At 40.6% G+C, this 22,286-nt stretch overlaps 1 protein-coding gene across 2 annotated transcripts in view; it reads left to right on the top strand.

The window, feature by feature from the left end:
* The first annotated feature begins 729 nt into the window (after positions 1-729).
* The window catches only part of RSPO2 (R-spondin 2), a 96,828-nt gene continuing 75,271 nt past the window's right edge, over positions 730-22,286 (top strand). For both annotated transcript variants that reach the window (XM_042869368.1, XM_042869367.1), the window contains exon 1: positions 730-848. In XM_042869368.1, the coding sequence (XP_042725302.1) occupies positions 755-848 (94 nt within the window). In that variant the 5' untranslated portion in view covers positions 730-754. The remainder of the gene's footprint in view (positions 849-22,286) is intronic.

Here is a 22,286-nt window from a genome sequence, read left to right as displayed (position 1 = left end):
GCGGGCGGCGGCGGCGGCATGGCCGGGAGCGCGGCGCGGCTCCATCCCGCGGCCCCGGGGGGCGGCCCCCGCCGAGCGGCTGCGGGCGGCCGGGGGGAGCGGGCGGCGCGGCCGCCGGGAGGAGGCGAAGGAGGAGCGGGGGGAACGTGGACGTCGCCCGCATGCGGCCGGGAGCTCCCTCCCCCCCGACTCGGGCCGAGCGCGGGGGGCAGCCCCGCGGAGCCGAGTAGCTTTGCGGCCCCGCCGACGGGGCGGGCTGGTCGCGGGGCCGCGCCGCGGAAGGTAGGGGAGGCGGCTCCGGCCCCGCCGTGCTGCGACCTGAGCGCGTGTGGGCGGGGTGCGCCCCTGCGCCGGGATAAATAGCGGCTGGCGAAGCTGACAGCCCGGCCCGGGGCGCGCGGGTCCGGAGGCTGCGCTCGAGGTAGCGCTGGGGAAAAAAGTTGGGGCTGTCGCTGACTCCGCTCCGAAGCCCCGCTCCCGCCCGCAGCCCGGACCGAGCTTTTTTTTGTTTCTTTTCTTCGTTTTGATTTTCCCAGCCGGGGAAAGGGGAGGACCGGAGAGCCGCGCGGAGCTCGAGCCGCGCTTTCCCCCGCTCTCCGCGCACCGCAGGGGCGATGCTGGAAGGCGCCGCGAGTTCGCAGCGCGCGTTCAGGGCAGCGGGAGGCGCGTGAGCTCCCGCAGCAGCCGCTGCCCCCTCCGCCCGCCCCGCGCGCCGCCGCCGGAGGAGGCTGCCCGCCCGCCCCAGCGGCCCAGGATGCGGTTTCGCCTCTTCTCCTTTGCCTTGATCGTCCTGAACTGTATGGATTACGGCCACTGCCAAGTCGGCCGCTGGAGACGCGGCAAGAGAGGTGAGTGAGGAGGAGCCGCGGGGGCCGCCGTTCCCGCCCCCTGCCCGAGGCAGGTGAGCCGACCCCGGGCCGGCAGCTCCGCCGACCGCGAGTACCGAGTCCTGCGGCCACCCCCCGGTGCCGCCGCGCGGCTCCGCAGCTGTTCACAGCGAGCGGGGTCGCGGGGCGCGCTCTTCGGACTGGACGCTGGGGCTGCTCCGTCCGCCCTGCGATCTGGTCTCGGCACGGCGGAGCCTCGGGCAGTGGTTTGCAGAGGTTTCGCTTCGTTGTGTGATGATGTTGTGCTCAAAGCGCGCAGAGCCCTTCGAGAAACGGGGAGAAGCGGTGCGCTGGGATCGGGTCTGTTTGGCTGAGATGCTGCTGCGGGGATTGCGGAGTTGAGAGCGGAGCGGTGTGTCTGTACAGCACCCGTGTGGCCGCAGCGGTTACTGCAGCTCTTCTCAGCTGTCAGCCGCCTGCGGTCTGCTTCCCTCTTTGCTTCCCTCTTTTTTTCTTTCTTTCTTTTGTTTTTTATTTTCTGTAGGACGAATCACCTTCACTGTAAAATGTTTCTGTTCTCCACGTGTTCTCAGTCGCATTGCCATTCGTTTCCCCATTCTTTTCACAGCCGTTCGCCCCATTCCCGAAGCTAACAGTAAATCAGGTGGCCCCAGTACTGAGACAGACGTTGGGATTTCAGGACAAATTGCACCGAAGGGTTATTTGAATGGAGGGGGGGAGCGAACATCTACAATGTAAAGCCGGTACAGATAGCAGTGAAACCTGCAGAAGGAGAAGAGCTGTGCTTCCCTGCAGCCTCAGAGTAGGCACAAATAAAACTGTACAGCACTTTAGTTTTGATGGTTCTTCAACAGATGGTTTCCAGAATTTAACTTCAGTGTGTGGCTAAAACGATAGCAGTCCTTGAAAGTGACCAGCCTATCTGTGCTAACAAAGGGGATACTGTGTCTTTAATTAAATGTGGAACTACTTAGAGTGCTGACGAGACAGCGGAGGGTGATAGCGGTATTTCTGCTTTACAACAGAGCTTAAGGGCTGCATTGTGGGAGCGCGAAATGAATAGGCATGGAGCTCGAGTGGCGTGAATTGTCCTCTGACCAAAACCTAAGCTGGTTTTAATTGATCTTATGTTCGACGATTGATCTCAGAGCGATTGTTGGGCGTGCTGAACAATTGGCTTTTCCAAGGAGATTGATTTAAATTAGTTTTTAGTTTAGTTATTGGATAAATAAGGTCGGTATTGACAGTTGGCTTACTGGCACTGTTTTGTGCCATCACCTAAGGGTTCTGTTTTGTGCTTCGAAGAATGCAGCCTTTTCCAGTTAATAAGGCTGAAGAAGTAAGCGCAGCCAGTTTTGAGCACTGAAAGCAAAAGCTAAGAATGCATTCAATACTATAATAGACTTGCCATGACACATGCAGTCTGAAGTAATGCTTTCGTACAGGATTCAAAATTCCAATAATTTCACAATTTTTCCATATCCCATCTGCAAATAATCAGGCATTCACTGTGGGGTACTGGCAGTTAACATTTCTTTGGCATTCTGTTTTGTCTGTTACATGATCTCAGATGCTCCATAATATCATTTTCTTAATGAAATGAAAATTTTGGCATCGATTCAGTCTCCTGTGTGGTAGAAATCAATTGCATTCAGTCTGGAATCAGGGCAAAAATCATGTGTAGCTGACTTCTTTTTTTTTTTTTTTTTTTTTTTTTTTTTTTTTTTTTCTTTTTTTTTTTCTAAAAAGTAGCTGAATTATTGTGTATTCTGTATGTTAAATATATGTATATGGCTGCATATTTGTGTGTGTGTGTGTGTGTGTGTGACTACTGTGGGATACTCCAGTAAGCAAGAATTTAGTTAATTCTAGTGGACGTTTCCAGACTCCTGTATTCCCCTTCTTCTTTCAACCCTTTCTCATACCAAGGAATCATGTCACACTGCAGTAGAAGTGGAATGAAGAACTAATGCTTAGAATGTGGCTCCTTTCTGGCATTGGTTTCTGCTCTATTACTGAATGCCCCTGCTTTAAAAGTTGTGCTTTATGTGTATCACAGTCAGCAGATGCTGTGAATGCCACTGCTCCTCTTAGTTACTCTGCCTGGTTCAAACAGACCAGAGCCCTTAGTTCTCTGGAAACACTCTAGCACCTCCTCACTTTAGAAGTCTTGAGCCTAAGGCTAAGGTAGATATGATCCAAGGTAGATATGATCCAAGGTAGATATGATGATTTGCCTTTCTAACAGAATCTATTCTAAAATGTATTGAAGGGGATGTAGCTTAAAGGTCAGTAGTCCAACCTCATAGCTAGCTGATATCAAGACACCTCCTTTCCCTTTTTCTTTTAGTTGTATAATTTGATTTTTAACTTCTTTTGAATACCTTCTACTTGTTCGTTTCAATCTTGGATTTCTTTCTCTGTATCACTCAGCATAAGGTGAGCGACTCCATGTCTTAGGACTTCACTGAACATGGTGGTGTGTGTGAGAGACCAATCATTTTTTCCTTCTCTGAGAAGTGAAGAGAACAACTTTCCTGAACTTCAGATCCAAATGGTAGTATGTAGAAATGAAGACTGTTAGCCATGCTTACCAGGAGGAGTGATAGTGTTCTGCAAAAGCACTGACTGAAAAGAGTTTGGTTTCTCTGGAAATGACTGCCAAAAAAAAAATTAGTTGCTGAAGTCAATGTGATAATAATGATTGCATGGATGGGGAGACTTTTCTGTAGTAAGAGAGACTAAGTAGAGTTGATGAGACCCTGCTGGCATGGTGAAGAGATGCAATGGGACACATTTGCATGAGGAAACTGGAGTTTATCTACATCCAGAACTCCAGAAAAAGCAGCGTAGAAAACTTGTCTTTCTATTCAGTTTATGAGATTTCATATTCAAGGAGAGTGATAAAGGCTACTATATGTACTCATCTGCCAAATGTTCTCGTTCTGTATTGGATAAAGGCTGTGTCACTGCAAATGCATGGATGGTGAGCAACAGTAGAGATGGCAAAATATCTGCAGGTAGAAATAGGAGGAGGGTCTGGGAATGGAAAGTTCCCTGTGTCCAAGTGGCTCAGTAGAGCTCTGCATGGGGTGTTTGTATATGCATATATGGAGGAATGTAGTCACCACAATCTGACTGAAGCTGCTTAAATTTGTATCACCTTATGCAAGATGGAGATCTTGACCGCACATCAGTTATTAATTTACATGGATTTACAGCTACAGGAAAACTTATTGAGATATAGGGCTTTGGGAATTAGCTTTATTAATTACGTGATTACCTAAGAAGGGAATAATATCAGAGCCTTTCTCATTTGTATGTGTGGTCAGGCTATAGGAAAGATTGAGCACTCAATTATTAGGGAAAAGGAATTACGGAAAAATGCATTGATTCAGGCATATAACACATCTGCTTTGCAAGAGCTGTACCAACTCCAAAGAGCAGTAACTGCCTTAACAACAGCAGCATACAGACAGAGCAGGGAACACCTTTTGGTTGTGGGTCAGTATCCGGGCTTTTTGTCTGTTCTTACTTCTCTTTGAACTTGAAACATGTGTTGCATTTGGAGGATTGTGAACTTCTTGCTGGGGGGTTAAAGCTTAAAATCCTTCCAGGAAGCTGTACTTTGAACTCTGTGTTTTCCTCAGGTGTTATGTAAGTGCTTGTAACAATTTGTAAAAGACATGTTAACACTTGCTGGAGTTATTCCCCGGGTACTTGTGATCAGTAGTAAAGCTCTGGAGGGTCGCTTCTGTTCCTCAGCCCTTTACTACTTGGAGTAGTTAGTTACAAAACACTCTGTGTATACAGATCCTATTACACCAGCAACAATATCCTAACAATGAATCTGCTGAAAAGTCAAACTTAAAAAATAAATAAATAAATGAAATTGGCTACTCATACCCTATTGTGTGGTAAGTCTAAGGAAGCTTCTCACTAAAATGTCAGCAGAAACCAAAACTTGTATGAATGAAGGAATAATGAGCTAGCTAATGGCACAGTGTTGCTGAGGATAATCGGTGCTCAAGTGGGTTGTGAAGGTTTGTGAAGGGATGCTCGAAATGCAAAAAGTGGTTCAGTTTGAAAATGGGCTCTGAAGTCCAGGAGCTTGATTCAGTTGCCCAATGTAGGTTTCTATTACTGCTTGTGATATTTAAGCCACCCTTTTGGACCTGGCAGGTTTGGTGGGGATGTACATGACCTTCTGGAGCAACAGTTGGAGGATTCCCATAGAGCAGGTCACATGCATCTGACACCCTGAGGTGTCTTTGTGGTGGAAGATGAAAATGGAGAGCATGTCCCAGCACATGCTGTATGTACACATGCTTTCCATTCCTGTTTGCATCCATTATCTACCATCAGTGGTCACTTGGGATGAGTATACTAACCTAGATAAGTATCTGGTCAGGCATGGTATCTCTGTCCTTTTACTCTTCTGTATTAAAACCTGTAGGAAGATTTGCAGAATAGTTTCAGTGTGATGAAGGGTATATTTGTCTGCTTTTTGACTTATTTGAATACTTTCCAATGTTTGGGAACATGTCTTCCAAGGCTTAGCTGAAATCTGTTGCTAGAGCAGGTCAAAATGCATGGCAAATACCCAAAAGTGAGGGTGCTTACTGATTAGGGAAACTAACGTGATAAAAATAAGAATGCTAATTCACAATGAAGTCTATCATCTGCAGTATACAAGGACATGCAATTCCTATGATAAAATAATACCATGCTAATATACTTGACATAAGTCATAATCAGTAAAAATTTTGACATTATTTAAAACACACGTGGAAGGTGTTCTCTGTCAAAATTCAAGGCATAGAAAGAAAAACAATGGTCTTCCTTTTTTTATTATTATTATATTGTTATATTATTATTATTTCTCTTTCTACTTCTAAGAGCCTGACTATGCCACGGAGGTCTGCTTTTCATTTCTTATGTAGCTATTTTTAATAATAATAATAAAAAAACCCAACCAAACAAAAACCTTAGCTATTGATTTTTTTTATTTGATTTTATTTTTATTTTTTGATAGATCAGAGAGTACTGTCAAGTCAAACCTGCAGATCATCACATGTTGCAAACTTTTTCCCAGTGGAATGTACATCAAACTCAAAAACTTACAGCTGAGTCATAATACCCCTTTCCAAAATGCATCCTTGATATAAATTGTAGAAATGGAATTTACTTGATTGCACAAATTATCTTCAACATGAATATCATACATTTCTTTTGTAATTGGTGGAACTGTGGTCAATGTGGTCCATGGAGCTGTTGGTACAAGTTAATCCATCCTGTTGTAGATGCATCCCTTTGCCTGGGCTCCAGAAATATTAACAAACTCAATAAATGTTAAATAAGATTACTTACTTGCCTTTGAGTATAGTATATATGAAGTATATATGAAGAAGATATGTACATCTTTGTTGTTGGTCTCTGAAACAAGCTGAAAGCAATGGCAAATGAGAAGGAAACCCCCACATCCAGCTTTCTTATGTTTTCTTCACAAATTATGTTGATGTAGCTCTTTTAAAGTTACAGATGTAGTCCCTGGAAAGCTGTGCTTTCTTTTTTATTAGAGAGGCTTGATAAAAGAGAGGCTTGTTTAGTTTTAGACATTTTTAATGTGTGTCGCTCTGAAAGTAGTACCTCCTTTTCATTTTCATGGAAACCACAACAGTTGCGAAGAGCACAATAGCGGTATTTGATAGAGCAAATTCTCATCTACAAAGCACTGTTTTTCAACATAGTCACCATCATTAGCAGATGAACTGATCTAGAGTCTCTTCATTTTATGGTGTGACAGCTGTGTATGGCCATCTGGAATATGGCTTGTCTTTCATATTGCTGTTGCCCCTGTTGAAACGCACCATCCACTGCCTCACTGTACTTACATCCACTGTTTGGTCTTGGTAAACATTTGGCAAGTACCAGCGAATGCCAACGGGTGTCATTTTTTCTGCATAGAGGAATTCAGTTCTACCCCTTTGCTGCATAGGCACTTCCATGTCAGATGCCATTTTGTCAGACTGCCCCTCTGCTGCCATCCTTCACACGACAACAGCATGTAACAGAATACTGTTAGGAAGATTCAGCCTCTGCTGCTGTACCACCAACATCTGTCTCCGATGTCGTGGGCCAACATAATAAAATAGAAGGCGTTACTTTTGGAGCAGCCCTTGTATGATACTAAATTTAATCACTTTTTTTTTTCCCCCCTCAAGCATTCTTTTTCTTTTCACCGCAAAGATTTGTTTGGGCACAGTTTGAGAACCTTCTGGTATTTGTCTAGACTCCAAGTGTTTGCTAATCCTTTTTAGTGAAAAGCGTGACTTCATACATGTTTGCCATTGATAATGCAAAAATGTAACAGCTTGATCCTTTCATCAGAGGCTGCTTTAAATACTAAAAGTAGGTACTGCCATAATGTGTATAATCACTGTCTGTGCAGTGCTTGTTTAGTAGATGCAATACCTTGGGAAGTATTATTTGGGTGCTGCAAGGTCATGTTATGCATGCAAAATCTACTGCTTTTTGAGTAGTGTTGTTGGCTTTATAGCCTGTTAAATCTCCTAAGAATTTTGTTTTAGAGAGTGGAAAGGATTTGCAACAACTCTTTGCTACTTGGATTCTGATTAATCCATCTCACTAAGCAAAGTATCAGGTGAATCCTGCTCCTGAGGGCCATTGGGCAGGTGTAGCGTTTGAGTTTGCATCTGCTTTTGTCTACACAATGGCTTTGTTCAGCCAACTCCATGCATTAAAGCCATTTGTTGACTAGGGTTTATTTTTGTATCTCTTGAACTTCATATACCTGCGAGCAACAGTCAACTTGCCTGAATTGAGAATCAAGTGATGGAGCTATGTTTCTCTATATCTGATCCAGCTGTCACTTGGTTTACCATGAGGTGAACAGTTCTGTTCATTTTTACTAGTACTTTTGTAAAACTCTGAGGACAAATGAAGTTGAAACAGTTTGAGATATTGGCTCCCAAAAAGGCACTCTAGTGCAGCAGTGTGTCAAGCACAGAAGAGGCAAGAAGGAGAGTCTGATTGACAGGCAGTTGGATTAATGGTACCTTTCCAATATAGTTTCCATATGGAGATAGGGAAGGGGGGATTACAACAAACTGGTGTTTGTAGATACTGTATGCCAAAAGCTTAGTTGATGTGAAGGTCAGTGTTCTGTCTGTGGAGTAGAAGCAACCACTGTAGGTCATCACAAGTGCTTCTTTCTGCAGATTTCCTCATCCTGTGAGACCATAAGGGTTTGAGACATTTTGTGCTTAAATTTGGCCCATTTCAGCACTTTGGTTCAGAACCAAGCACATCTCTGAGCTTTGTATCGTCAAACAGTGTTCCCAGGAGCAGGCGCATTTTGTGAATGTGTGCACGTTGTCCTGATGTCAGTACTGAAGTACTCTTGAATGCAAGACTGAAATTAATTTATGTAGCTTTGCATTAACCTCACTTCATTGTAGTACAGTTGTTCGTTTTTTGCCATTTCAAGTTTCTTTTTGGATGATGGCATGAAAAGATGTTGGTGTTTGCGTTTCTTGGTCTTTCCTCTGGAGTGTAAAAACTGTAAGGTGTGAAAAACACAAGGGAATAAAATGTTAATGTGAGGCAAACAGGTCTTTTTCTAGTGTTTTTTTTTTTTTTTTAAGTTATCTTAAGTACCTTGATTATGTGATGGTAAAGGAATGGGAGGCTTTTAAGATCCCATCAGTTAAGATGTGGTGAACAGTGTTTAAAAAAAAAAGTTCATGATTTGTTTCCCCATGATAGGAGAAGCTTGTGTTATATCCTTCTGTAACATGTAGTTTGGCATTCAGTAATTAATTAATCATGGCCTCCAGTAATTAATCAGTTATGTATTACAGTAGAGCCAAGCGCTCTATGTATCTGTGAGATTTTGTCCTTTTATAAATGAATGGAATTTGTGCTATTTACTCTGACTTCTTTTTGTTTGTTTTTATGGGATGGCATTTGAGTGGCTTTAGCGAGGAAAGTGCAATTAATTACAACCAGTATTTAGAACAGGCATGCAATTCTGTAATTACTTTTCAGAACAAACACTCATAATTGCATTATGACCACTGTTTGAAGAGGGTACCAGCAAATATGTGTGGTTTGCATAGATTCAAAATGTTGTGGAAGTCTTTCTAGTAAGATTTACAGTTAGTAAATAATAACTTTTTGCTCTTTAGGATTTTTAAAATGTAAATATAAAAATAATCCAGAGCCTATGGTTTAGACATTATGAGTCTCAAATTCACCTTGTAGAAACTTGTCTGTTCTTTTTTCAGGGGCATTTTGGGATTTTTTTTTTTTTTTTTTGGTGAATCATCAAGATTTTCTTCATCTTGATGAAAAAGACACAAATATGGATGTAACAAGGCAGAGGGAGGGCTCTAAAAGATGAATGATGTTTGGGATACCAGCAGTTGGGTATTGGCACTGAGAGGTTGCGTGAACCCTATTCCCCAAGCAGACTGGATCCAGCAGTGAATCTGTGCTTATGCACTGGGTAAAACTTGTACACATTTATTCCACAAAGGGAAAACAGCTTTTGTGTGAGAGAATTGCAGTGGTGTAATAAAGTATAAACTTCCTGATGCGGGCAAGTTCTTTTTTTTTTTTTTTCCCCAGAGTTGAAATGCTGGCTGAAATATGTTACAGACAAATACATGTACTGATGTATGGTCTCTGCAGCCGTATGGTTGCCACCTTTGAAATTAAAAAAAAAAAAAAAAAAAAAAAAAAAAGCACCATCCACCCAACCTCAGACCAGCCACATCAGAGACGGCTGTAGTGCACGCACACATCATCTGCACATGTATTGCAGCCCAGATATCAGCCGGTGTGTCCGTGCTGGAGTTTGCCAGGCAGGTTGGGATCCACAGAAACAATGACTATGCTTGGCAAAGGTAAATATCACTGACTTGCTCAATTCTTTTTCCAACTGCTGCAGATTTTTTGATTGCTGTGTTTTTATTATAAACTTGCTAACCTTCGTGTTCAATGTACAGGCAAGCCTGTAGCTAAGCCTCTGTTAATGGTATCTAAAGGTTAATAATTTTTTATGTTACCTGCAGTGAGTTAGCATTTAAGGATCCCAGCTGAGGTGGGGTCTGGTAGCACTGACATACTGACGTTGCTTAGCTGACAACCAAGGAAGAAACTGAATCAAAGTCACCAGAGCAAAGCCTGGCCTGGATTCCCCTCCACTAGCAGGAATGATCTTTGGCCTTTCATTGCAGCTTGTTCAGACCTGCTTTATATCCAGTTTTACACAGTACATGCTAATAACATAATGGACATGGGCTCAGTTTTGACTTATCAAGAGGAGCTGTAACTCAGCAGGAGGCTGTAATGCAGCCATTGAGCCTTAGGTTGTGTTTACAACGCAACAAGGCAGCAGCCCCCTGTTTTAGTTTGTTCCAAGCTATTGCCCATCATTGCAAAATGCTTATGTATGGCCTCTGACTTGAGATGCTTCACCTTTGCTAGGGGTGGGAAACCAAACGATGCTTTGTAGGGTGTTTATTTACCTAGCCTCATGGAATTGAATATTTTAATATCTTCATCAGGAGCATTTGCAGGGGGTGGTTTCACTTCTGTGTTTGGTCTTCTCTTCTAAATTGTCAGTCTGATCTCCCCTGTTTGGAACCCTCTCTTGTGAGGAAAGCTGACCTGAGGAGGCTTGCTGCCATTTGCAGATTTCCCATGCATAAAACTTTTGTTAACACATGTATGCATCAAAGCCAGTGGTAAGAGAAAATAATTTCCTGCTTTATGTAAATGTGAAGCAGCATATTGGTGTGGGGGAAAAAATGACGTTATGGCAATGAGGGAATTAATCATTAAAACATGCAATTGAAAAGGTGCTTCTAAACAAGTGCTTTGGATTCCAGCTGTGTTTCTCACAGCAGTAGTGAGGTCTGCAGGACTGCAGTGACTTCACTGATGCTGAGATGCCAGTGGCCATGTTTTTTGAAACCGCAGAATTTTAAGTGCTCATCATAACTGTTTTATTCTATCTCAGGTATTACTGGACTCACTGGTGGCTCCCCAGAGGAAGACTTGAATTTTAGGAAACATGGAGAAGAGGAGGGTTGGGGATCTTATCAGCATATCTTGAGAGGGTGCCAGGAAAACAGACCCAGGCTTCTTTCAGTGGTGCCAGTGCCAGGACAGGAGGCAGTGGGTGTGAACTGGGGCACAGGAGTTCCTTCTGAGGCTGTAGGTCTCTTCCTTGGGGATGTTCAGAAGCTGCCTGGCCATGGGCCTGGGTCCCCTGCTCAGCAGGGGCCAGAGGGGAACAGGGAGCCCTGCCAGCCTCAGCTATTCTGGAATTCTGGGAAAGGCAATTTGGTAACATCTCAGATACCTAGCTTGTGCCTGCTTGGTTTTTGTAATCACCAGCTGTGGAGAGGAAATACAGAGCACCCAGTCCGTTTAGGAATCTCTGAGGTACATGATCTAAATTATCTGCAGTAATAACCTTAGCTGTGTTGAGGGACTTGGTTTGGACTTAACATTGTTAAGGTTTTGAGCAGTGCAGAGGAGTTTCCTTATGTTGAGTGGTGATACAGGAGTTCTGAGTTCAGCAAGACTCTCAGGCTCGCAGAAGTCACGAAATATCACCTGCTCCATCCCAACTTCCCTTCTTGTCCCTATGTAAAAAAAAAAAAAAAAAAAAAAAATCAAACAAAGAAAGCCAACTAATATTGTTGCACAGGGGAAATGAAATGTTGGAGGCAAAATCAAACAAAATGAATACATGAATTTATCTGGGTGATTTGGGCCATTTCAAGTTATCAGGCAACACAAAATTGGGTTCTCTATCATACCAATTTTACATCATAGGAGTTCTTTGCTCCTCAACATTTTTCTTTCTGAAGTTAACAGTTTCCAAATACCAGAGGCTGGCTTGTGAATGAGGTGATTGAAATACTGGAACTAACTTTGGTCTCCCTCATTTTATCAGTGGATGATGCCAAACTGACTCTGGTAGAGTGCATACAACTGAAATGGTGCTTGTTCTGGTAAACATTGCACTGTCATGTAGTAGTATTGTCAGATTATACAGGAGGGCCAAATGTTAGGCATTTATCTTAAATAAGAACTGTAGTATGCTTTTTCTAATACTGTATCTGAAAACTCAAAACTTTTTCATTCCTTTTTGTTCTTTCCATCAGACTCCTGGAAAAAGTCCTGCTGCTTCCAAGTTCTAGTTTTTGTAACTTTAGCAGTGGCATAAATACATGTAGGGTTTTTCAGCTTTTGGAAGAGGGTTGAAATGTGACTCTATTAAACCTGAATCTGAAGACTGACTTGGTTCATATTGTTTTCTCTTAATAGCTTTCCAAGCAGCCGTTAAGTGAAACTACTGCATATTGAGCCGGGTGTAATATGAGGCTCATTGGGTAAAATAACATTAGTCTGTGCTACTTAAACACACTCTGAAAGGCTTAAGGAGGAGAGGAAGGAAAATATTTGAAGAGATCAACTGGGATGTGGTGGAATACAAGTAATGTCACCTGAGAAGGATTAGAATTCGCCAAAGCTTGACCTGAATGAAGACCTCCATTTAGGGCTTGTGTTCCTACCAGATGAGCTGCAGTAGTTTTTCCATGCAGGGCTTTCTACCAGCAGTCGTAGTGAAAGAACCCAGTGATTTACTTGGCTTCTGTGTCTCAGTAGCAGTGGAGCTTTTTTCTTCTTTAGTAAATAAAAAAAAAAAATCCCAGTTTAACATTCTTTCTTATTAGCTGCAGCTGGCTTTTTCTAATTACCAAAGTCTTGAGAGAATGTAGCTGAGAAAAATGTTGCTATTTTCCTCATTGGTAGCTCATTGTATGCACTGTAACTGATAGGCAGCTGCATATCCTATTCACATCCTTAGATGCAGAAAGCCTCAAAAATATGTACTGACACCTCAAAATCCAGGAGAAGACTATGGAGGAGCTGATAGCAATGGCATTTTCTGTTGTGATTTTTTTTTTTTTCTTTTTTTATTTCATAATGAAGGGTTAAATAACCCAGCAGCCCCATACTCTTAACAACATGCCTAGATACCTAGTGCCTCTGACGTAACAAGTAGCAATGAGGTGAGCTAGAGCTGGAAGTAGACAAAACAATTACTCCTGTGTCATGTCGCTAGGTGGATGTTCACCCCTATGGACCTTTATAGTCAGTCATGGAGAATTGCAGCAGGGTTAAGTGGGAAATCCTTTCATATGGAAGTCAACATGATTTATGCTTGCTAGCATCATAGATGGTCAGAGAAATTTTACCTTATGCTTCTTGGTTTGGGTTTGGGAATGACAGGTTGGGAGTACCAGTGTGAAGAGGAATTTGCATTTACCAGCAAGAGGTTCTTTACACCTTTCTTTGAAGCACTATTGACTGCTGCTGCAGGGAGTAACACTTTTGCTCTGTGCATCAATTTCCATGTGAAATTTTTGTTCCAATTTCTCTTTTCACAGAATAGCAAGATCCATGCCAATGGTATTTGGTTCTGGATTTCTGTGAGGTTCAGCTTAGTGTGCACCTTTCCGGGCTTGATTTTCCTGAAGCACATCGTAAGTCACAGTTAAGCCTAGCAGAAAAATAATGAAAAAAGGCATGCAGTGAAAAGCAGCACTATGGAAGAATATGGCATGTCTCTCCAGAGGCTTGTATGGGAATGATTTAATGTCAGAACTAGTTAGTATTATCCTTCTCTCTCATTTATGTCTCACTGCTAACTTCTGAAACTTTGGCAAGCACTATCCGTTTTGTTTAGCCACAAACATTGCTGACTTGTTTTTTCATCAGTGCTTCTTACTGTGGTAATTCATTTCTTGATTTTTGTCATTCATGCTTAGTTTGTAACAGAAACTCTATATCTGCTTTCTCCATGAAGTAAACATATAAAAGATCCCCATGATATTCTACTGTATGGAGTAATTTCTGTTTTGTTTACGTATTTTAGCCAAGGAGAACCCTGATTAGCTGAATGTTTAATAGCGTTCAAATACGTCCTAGAGCTTTGCATTTGCTGTTTGATGTTCCATTTTATAGCTTTACTTAAATGCTCTGCAGGGATTGTGGTTTAGTGGTGGGAGCATGAAATTTGAATCCAAGGTGCCTGTTTCTCTTACCAACAGAGCTGGTCAGTATGTTTTAAACGTCAGATTCTTCTATCCCACCACCCCCATAATGCATTTTCTCATGTATGCAAAGAGTTTTTTTCCTTTTCCCCCTTCCTCTCCTCCCCCTTTTGCCTTTTTTTCCCCTCCTTTTTAAAGTAAGTGTTGAAGATTCATAGCTTAAACAGGAATTGCAAGTGCCTCTGTTTCTCTGGTGTGTAAGTCAGTGTTTTATCACACTGCGTTTTAAATTGTATCAGTGATTTGTGTGGCTGAGGGGTCCTAGAGTGTTAATCTCCAGGCATGTATACAGTTCTTACAAGGGATGATAAGCACATAAATGAGTTTCCTGCCTCCTCAGGTTCACTGACGGAGCAAACATCTGCATGTAGAACATTACATCCATGCCAGTGGTCTAAGAGATTTAGAAATGTTTTGTTCTGGCTGATGTGAAGTCTATGTTCTCCACAGATTTTTTTCATGGCAAGATGTGTCCGAGAGACTTTAAATACTTTTTTTTTCCTGACATATTTTACTAATTTTCAGACACAAAGGATGGAGCTCTTCATATGCAAGTAGTTATTTGCAGTAGACTGATTAATTGCAGTGTGAAAGATTTATATATGCGTAGAGCCCAAGTATATCTTATTTCATACCTAAGAAAGATAAAGACTTTGGAAATGGCAGGAGACTTGGGGCACCTCAGACTGCAGCTTTTAAGTTGTTTCAAAGAGGTCTGCTTTTAGAGAACACCTTCCTGGTTTGTTTGCTTGTGTTTGTTTTGTTTTTTTTTTATTATTTTTTTTTTTATTTATTTTTTTTTTTATTTTATGGTAACTTACCTGAAAATGGAAGCATAACTTTAACACTTAAGGCATTTTCAAAATAACATAATGTAAATTTCTTACATTAAGAATGAAAAATGTATATTTATAATGCATATTTGTCGTTACCTCCTCAGTGCTGCCACTGTCTTCCCTTTAATTCTAAAGTCCCTTATTATTCACAATACAAACATCATCTATGGAATGTGAGCCAACTAGCTTCTAGCTTTTTATGAACACATGACTTGTCTGCTTTTAAGACTTTATTCACATTCCCACAGAACTATAAAAAAAATTCAGTAGCTTTTTGCCAAACAGTAATCTTAATTTCTGCCTGAAATGTCCAGAATGCTGAACATGCAGGGTGCACAGGTAAATCAAACACTTTTTTTTTAATTGAGGAAATTCTATAGCCATAAAGTGGTGATCTTTCTTGGCTGCTGTGATGTAAGTGGATATGAAAAACAGAAGCTGTTTTTTTTTCTTGATGTAATTCCTACTAGATGAGGAGATAAAACTGTATGTATCTGAACAGCAAATGAGCTCCATCTGTTCTAATTCAAGATCTCAAAGTCTGGTCCATCATTTTTGTTTGATGTCTCAAACTCTGATGCCTTCAGTTGACAATAGGGAGGATGACAGAAGATTTGGTGGATGTTTTGAATGTGCTAAATTAGTGCAAGCAGGATGTAAAGTACAGTGCAGTGGGGATTGAATTAAAGTGAGGTACTGAAGTGAACCATGTATTTGTGTAGTATGCAAACAGTGAGAGTTTGAGATATCTTTTTCTGTATTTTACTAAAACTTGGATACATACATGTATAGTAACATCTGCTTATTTTTAGAGTTATATCTTTCAAGTTTAGTGTTTCTCCACAATGTTTAGCAGCACCGGCTTTTTTTTTTTTCTTACTTTCTTCCTATTAAAATGGATTACTTTGCTACTCGTCTTCTCAGTTACTTGCAGCTTTGACATAACTTTTAGTATTTATTTATCCATATTATGTGACATCATGTGAAAAGCCACAATGCTGTGGGGAGCCAGACAAAGGCTGATCTCTGATCAGGAATTGGCTGGGTGTTGGTCAGCAGGTGGTGAGTAATTGTATTGTGGATGTGTATGTGTGTATATATATATATATATATATATATAAAAAAATATATATATATATATGGATGTTATTGTTGTCACCTATTTGTTTCCCTTTTTTTTTTCTGTCTTAGTAAATAGCTTTTATTTCAACCCACAAGTTCTATTTTGTTTCCAGTTCTCTCCCTCTTCCTATCTCCTTCATCATTGGGGGTGAGAGAACAGCTGTGTGGTGCTGAGCTGCTGCCAGGTTAAATAACAGCACTATTAAATTAATGACACATCCTCCATTGACCTGAGCAGAATGGGAATATCACCATTGGTTCAAAAGTGTTTTGTGAAGAGCCCTGGCTGGGAACACACTTTCACAAAGCCGCATTGCTTTGCTTGTTTGCACAATACTTTCTGTATCTTCTGTAGATTGTGATGAGGCCTTAGATATCTTAGAAGTAGCTGAGGTGAACTAGAATCGTAGAATCACAGAATGGCCTGGGTTGAAAAGGACCACAATGATCACCTAGTTTGAACCCCCTGCTACGTGCAGGGTCGTCAGCCACCAGACCAGGCTGCCCAGAGCCACATCCAGCCTGGCCTTGAATGCCTCCAGGGATGGGGCATCCACAACCTCCTTGAGCAACCTGTTGCAGTGCATCGCCATCCTCTGTGTGGAAAAACTTCCTCCTAATGTCTAACCTAAACCTCCCCTGTCTCAGTTTAAAACCATTCCTCCTTGTCCTATCACTATCCACCCTCGTTAACAGTCATTCCCAATCCTGTTTATATGCTCATTTCAGGTATTGGAAGGCCACAATTTAGTCTCCCTGGAGTCTTCTCTTCTCCAAGCTAAACAAAGCCAGTTCCTTCAGCCTTTCCTCATAGGAGAAGTGCTCCAGCCCTGTGATCACCTTAGTGGCCCTCCTCTGGACCCACTCCAAGAGCTCCACGTCCTTCCTGTACTGGGGGCCCCAGATCTGGGCATGGTACTGCAGATGGGGCCTCACAGGAGCTGGGTGAGAGGGGGACAATCACTTCAAAACAAGCTTCTTCCAGAAGAGGCAGGGTTGTTCCTAATAAAATAAATAGAAATAAAAGAATAGGACTTCCTTCAGGTTTCTGAATTTTTATTTACTCAGTGTAGTTTTAGCATGTGAAATATTATGGGCATGAATGCAACTTGGAAAAACTCTTTTGCTAGCATTGTTTCCAGTTTGGCAATAAATAAACTGTGCCCTGTCCAGCCTCTCAGTAGATAACTACTTCATATTTTATTAGAACGATTTGGCTCCTGACATGAACTGTAGTCCCATTAATCCTGTAATATAGTGCATAGGATTGGAAAAACACAGGATGTAAACATGTTCTTCATTATGCACTTTAACACAAAACAGATATATAGAGCTCATTCTAGAACATGGTAGTCAGAGTGTACTAAGAAAATAGCAAATTGTTGACTAGACTCATCTGCTATTAGTTTATTTTGGGGCTAGGAGCAAAAGGCTTAAGAAATCTGTTATTTCACATTACATCTTGATGCCTATCATATCTTGCTGGACATTACTTAAGTAGACAGGACCAGTGATTCTATTGCCTCCATTGAATCCAAAATCAAGGCAACTTAAAGTAAGTCTTACAAGAGAAAAAGACTCAATAATGAGAATGGTTATGTTTGACAGTGATGTTGTATAATCATAAATAAAAATCTAGTCAATGTATGGAGCAGTAAATCCAGGCTATTTTTTTCTACTGCAAACTTTTAACCTGGGACTTTGGGAAGGATGACAAGTTTAATCTGAGAGTTCTTCGGATTGTTCAGAAGTAGGAAATAATAAACTCCTTTTAATACTGTAGCATCTACTGTATAAGTCCAAGAGGTCATAATCACAGTGGTCCCAGTAGCATTATGTTGAGTGAATTCATTGGTACTATTCAGTGGGAAAATGGGCTGAAACAACCTCTACAAGTAAATGGTTACACAGATGTGCTTCAAGAGATACAGTCTTTTAAAGTTGAGAATTGGATTAACCTGAGTTGCTGGTTTCTTAAAGATAGGTACTTAGTTGTGTAATTGTCTCTAAGACTGATGAATGTCAATTGATGTGAAGTCAATGGTTGGGCTCCAGACTGGAAAGTATACTGCAGTCTATATCTTATCCTCATCTATGAGAAGCATGCGTGTGGAAAAGAAGATTGAAGACCTTTAAATACAGTTATCATATTATACAAAGTTTGCCTCTTAGATTGGTACTGGTGCTATCAAGGTGGTAGGTTACTGCTTCAAATTGGTTAACAGCAAAATATTGATCAAATTAAATTCATATGTGATGTTTCAAAATGTAATTACAGAAATGGATCCACAATATACTTCCAAGTTTGATATTGCTTACTGAAAGCTGTATTTTTTGGTGAGTATTGGCTTCCAGGGTAGATGAACTTTCAATTCATTTGTGTATGTAAAAGGACAGTTCCTTTGAAAATGAATTTGGAGGCATACTTTTGGGAGCACTTAATTATAATGCTGCAAAATTCTGATATTGCATTAGTGTGCTGCCATATTACCTCTTTTCCTGTCCTTACATGATAGGATAGCGGAATTTTCAGGTACTCTGAAAGAGTGTTTGTTAGAATATGATTTCCGTGACGCTGGTTGCTGAGCAGGAGCTGTCAGTACTGGTTGAGATGGAGTGTAAAAGAATCCGTAGCCTTACTATTGTCCCTTTCCAAAGTCTTAGATCTTTCCTATTAGGAATGAAACCACTATGCTTCCACAGCACAGATATGGTTATTTGGGAAAACAATCAAAGGATGCAGTGGATTTGATGGAAGAAAATAAGGAGGTGTTTCCCAGTGGGAGGAGGCTAGATAGAAAAGTAGGGAAAGGAAACAAAACTAAACATTTTCACGAATACCACTCAACTTTAATTAGAAATATAGCTAAATAAAAGGGCAAATAATTGCTAAATGAGACATCAGTGTGATACTTACAAGCAGTTGCAGAAAACAGCATCTAATTGATTGATAAGGGATTTGGGGGTGTAGCTTTTATTGGGTTTGGCCAGAATGTGTTGTGTCTCTTTGGAATGAGACTTCATGGAAATACACTAGCAGCCAGCACACAGATTCAGAAAACATTCCTGTATTTGAAGTGGTTTCACAAAATTCATTTATCTATTAAATCAAGAATTGTGTTTAGGCTGCAGAACCCAATGGCCTGAATAACGTGCACTGGGCTCCTAGCAGTCATATGTAAACTGTCTAATCGCTGTCAGCTGTGTTAAAACAAATAGTCAGAAACTTAATATCTACCAGTATTGGTACCTGTATCTGTTACAGTAGCAGACATTCCTGTTTTCTAAAAGAAAAAAAAAAAAAAAAAAAAAGACAAGATCCCCCAGGAAAAAAAAAAAGTTGTTTAGATTTCTTTAAATTCCTTTTTACTGCTACTGTAAAACTGCTTTTTAGAGCTTGGCTGCTTTTTGTCCATTGTTTTCTTTGAACAAAAGCCAGTCTTTTTTTTTTTTTTTTGGCAAGTACTTTGCCATCTGAACAACTGTCAGTAGAGGGAGATGCATTTGTGTGTTAAGACAGTGATGACTTTAACGGGTTGCTAACGCAGTGGAGGATGTTCCTGAAGCATTCCTGGATATTCAGTTCTTTGCTGTGAACCCTTCATTTTGTGTCCCAAGGCACTAAATGGAGGGCAAGTCTGTCTTATCTGCTGTGTTGGTTTTCACATGGGTTAAAAGACCAGTAAACTCTTTTGCAATAACATTTTATGTTACTCAGTGCGCGTTTTGCATAGGTCTGAATGTGTGTGTGGGTTGCAAAAGCAAGGAAAAAAATTGCACCCTGTGTTATGCAGAAAGATTTTCTGTTTTTGTAATGTTATTTGATATATTGGAATTTTCCAAATATCAAATTGAGAAACCCAAGTGTGCTGAAATGTATTACAAGACCTGGGAGAGTAGTCGGAAGGTAGTATTGTGGTGGGCAGACAATATAGCTGTGCACTCCTTTTAAAAACAGAAAGGACATTTTTATGTGAAAAATCATAAATATTTTGCTTCAGGTTGTAATGAGATCTCTTGAAAACTCTCATTACATACACTTTGATTTTTAATTCAAATATGAAACTAGTGTCTGTTATGATAAATCCTTTTTTTGTCAACAGAGGCGTTTGAGCAGATATAGCAACTTTGCTATTCTATAGTTAGCCTATTGATTAGCTGGAGATTGCTCAGCAAAGAATCCAACAAATCAAGAATACAATATCTCATCTGGGATATTTGCTGTATATGATAGTTCCGTTGTTAAGTCTTGGGTATATGATTACTGCGTGACTTATTCAATGTTTTATAACTACAGAAAGGAGATAAAGTATAAGAGATGGTGGTTTTCAAACAAAAGTTATTTTCTTGGATTCAAATGGAGATTATCTTTCTCTTTCCCATTCAGCAAGGATAAAATAGGGAAGGAGAAAGCTGCGCTAGTACTGGTGATGGCACCTGATTGATTAAACATTTAAATGGGAACCTTATGTTCAGTTAACTCTGTCCTCAGCTTTGTAATATTTAGTTATGTGTTAAGTTTTGACTGCTTACATGTTCTAGCATATGGTCACCTCCACTGGATCTGCTCCTGAGCTGAATGCAAACTAGTGATGAGCTCTGGACTGATTGCTCAACTAAGACCCATGTGTATCAGCATCTACATATCCTTGCAGCACTTCAAAGGCTGAGGGCGGACCAAAGGGAACAGTCTTATATGGCTTGTCCTCCCTTCTGTTTTCAGTATATCCATATCTAGTGGACAGTGTATCTTTGCAAACTGTTAGGCTTGGTTAGAACACCTTGCAAAAACTCATAGTTTCTCCTGCTCAGTGTTACTACAATAAATTGAATGTGTTGGTGATGTGGACTTGAAAACTTGGAGTTTTCATGAAAACAAGAGAGTTAGTTCCTTTACTTTGGTTTATACCTTTCAAAATCTCTCTCCTTCGCTACTTGAGAAATTTATTAAAACCAGCGTTTTTGCATCTTAGCAGCATCTACAAGCAACAGAATTCTGAGTAAATAACCCTTCCTGTCTTGCTTTCTTGTAGTTTTGTCTGTGAAGATTTTGACCCAAAATCCATACATGCATAAGGAATTGTGCAATGCAATACAGATACATTTTTCCAGATATCTCTTAAACCTTACATCTTTTGTATTTGTTACTTGGTAGGATGCTTTACAAGCTAGTCACTTGAATGTTGAGTGTGGACCCTTGCCTCTGCCTCTTGGGCTCTTCTAATGTAGCTCTCATCTTGAAGGTATGCACAAGGAATTTTGAATTAATGTAGAATTTACATAACACAAATAAAACTGGCATCCAATTGCTTTAATCTGGAAGTCCAAATGAGCACAGTGAAGAAAGGAGGGTGGGAAAAGAAGCAGACGTGAGTGTGCTCAATGTGGCACTGAGAGGAAGTAGAAATGGAGAAGGCATTTCTTACTAGGGAAGGAGGATCAGTTGAGTTGATTGATTTCATGTGTTGCTAAGATTATTTTGCAAATATTTGTTTATAAAATTAAATATAAATTTCTTACTAGGAAGGAATATTGTGGTTGAACACGGCTATGCATTTGTGACAGCAGATAGCAATGTATACATTCTGTGTGGAGGAGGGGGAGGGGAAGACAAGACTGTTCAAAATACAGATTTATAGGGGAAGCACCTCTTCACTGACTTGTAACAGCAGCTAAATTGTGTTCCTGCCTTAATTAGTGTCAAAGTTATTTGGTTCTCATCATATTAATCTTTGTTACAGTTAGCTGAAATATTGTTCAAGTGTTAGGTGCTGATGAGAAAGTCTGTGCATCTTATAAATTGCATGCAATGTGTGGAGTTCTTATTAATTGGTGGTGGAAGTTACAATCCATATTTTAAATAAGTAGCATAATACAGCCATTCAGAATTACACCACAAAAAAGAGAGGGTTTTAATGGACTCCATATGTATGCTTTTAGAACTGGTTGAGTAAAACTTTTGCTATACCACATAATGGTAAACCATCAGTGCTATAATGTCTTTAGGGTCTTTTAAGAACCTTCTTTATAGACACTCTTTTGACAAAGATTAATTCATTAATGGATTCAAGCCAACAGTATTATAGTTTTTACTGTTATGATAAGCAGGCGTCAGTGCTGGTTGCATTATCCCTTTAAATTCCTGAAAACTGAAATGTAATAGCCCTGCTCTCTGTGGGGAAAAACTCATTCTGAACAACAAGCACTACTTCAGTGCATTGCTTGAATTTTAAAACAATTGTTTCAATGCTTATTTTTGTTTATCCTTTTTCAGAATAAAGACTACAAAGACTAGATGTATGTGGGAAGACATAGATATA

This window comes from Lagopus leucura, unplaced genomic scaffold (assembly GCF_019238085.1).
Source record: "Lagopus leucura isolate 7727_CA_CO unplaced genomic scaffold, USGS_WTPT01 Super-Scaffold_100002, whole genome shotgun sequence".
Taxonomy (NCBI): domain Eukaryota; kingdom Metazoa; phylum Chordata; class Aves; order Galliformes; family Phasianidae; genus Lagopus; species Lagopus leucura.
This window is presented reverse-complemented; position numbering and strand designations above follow the sequence as displayed.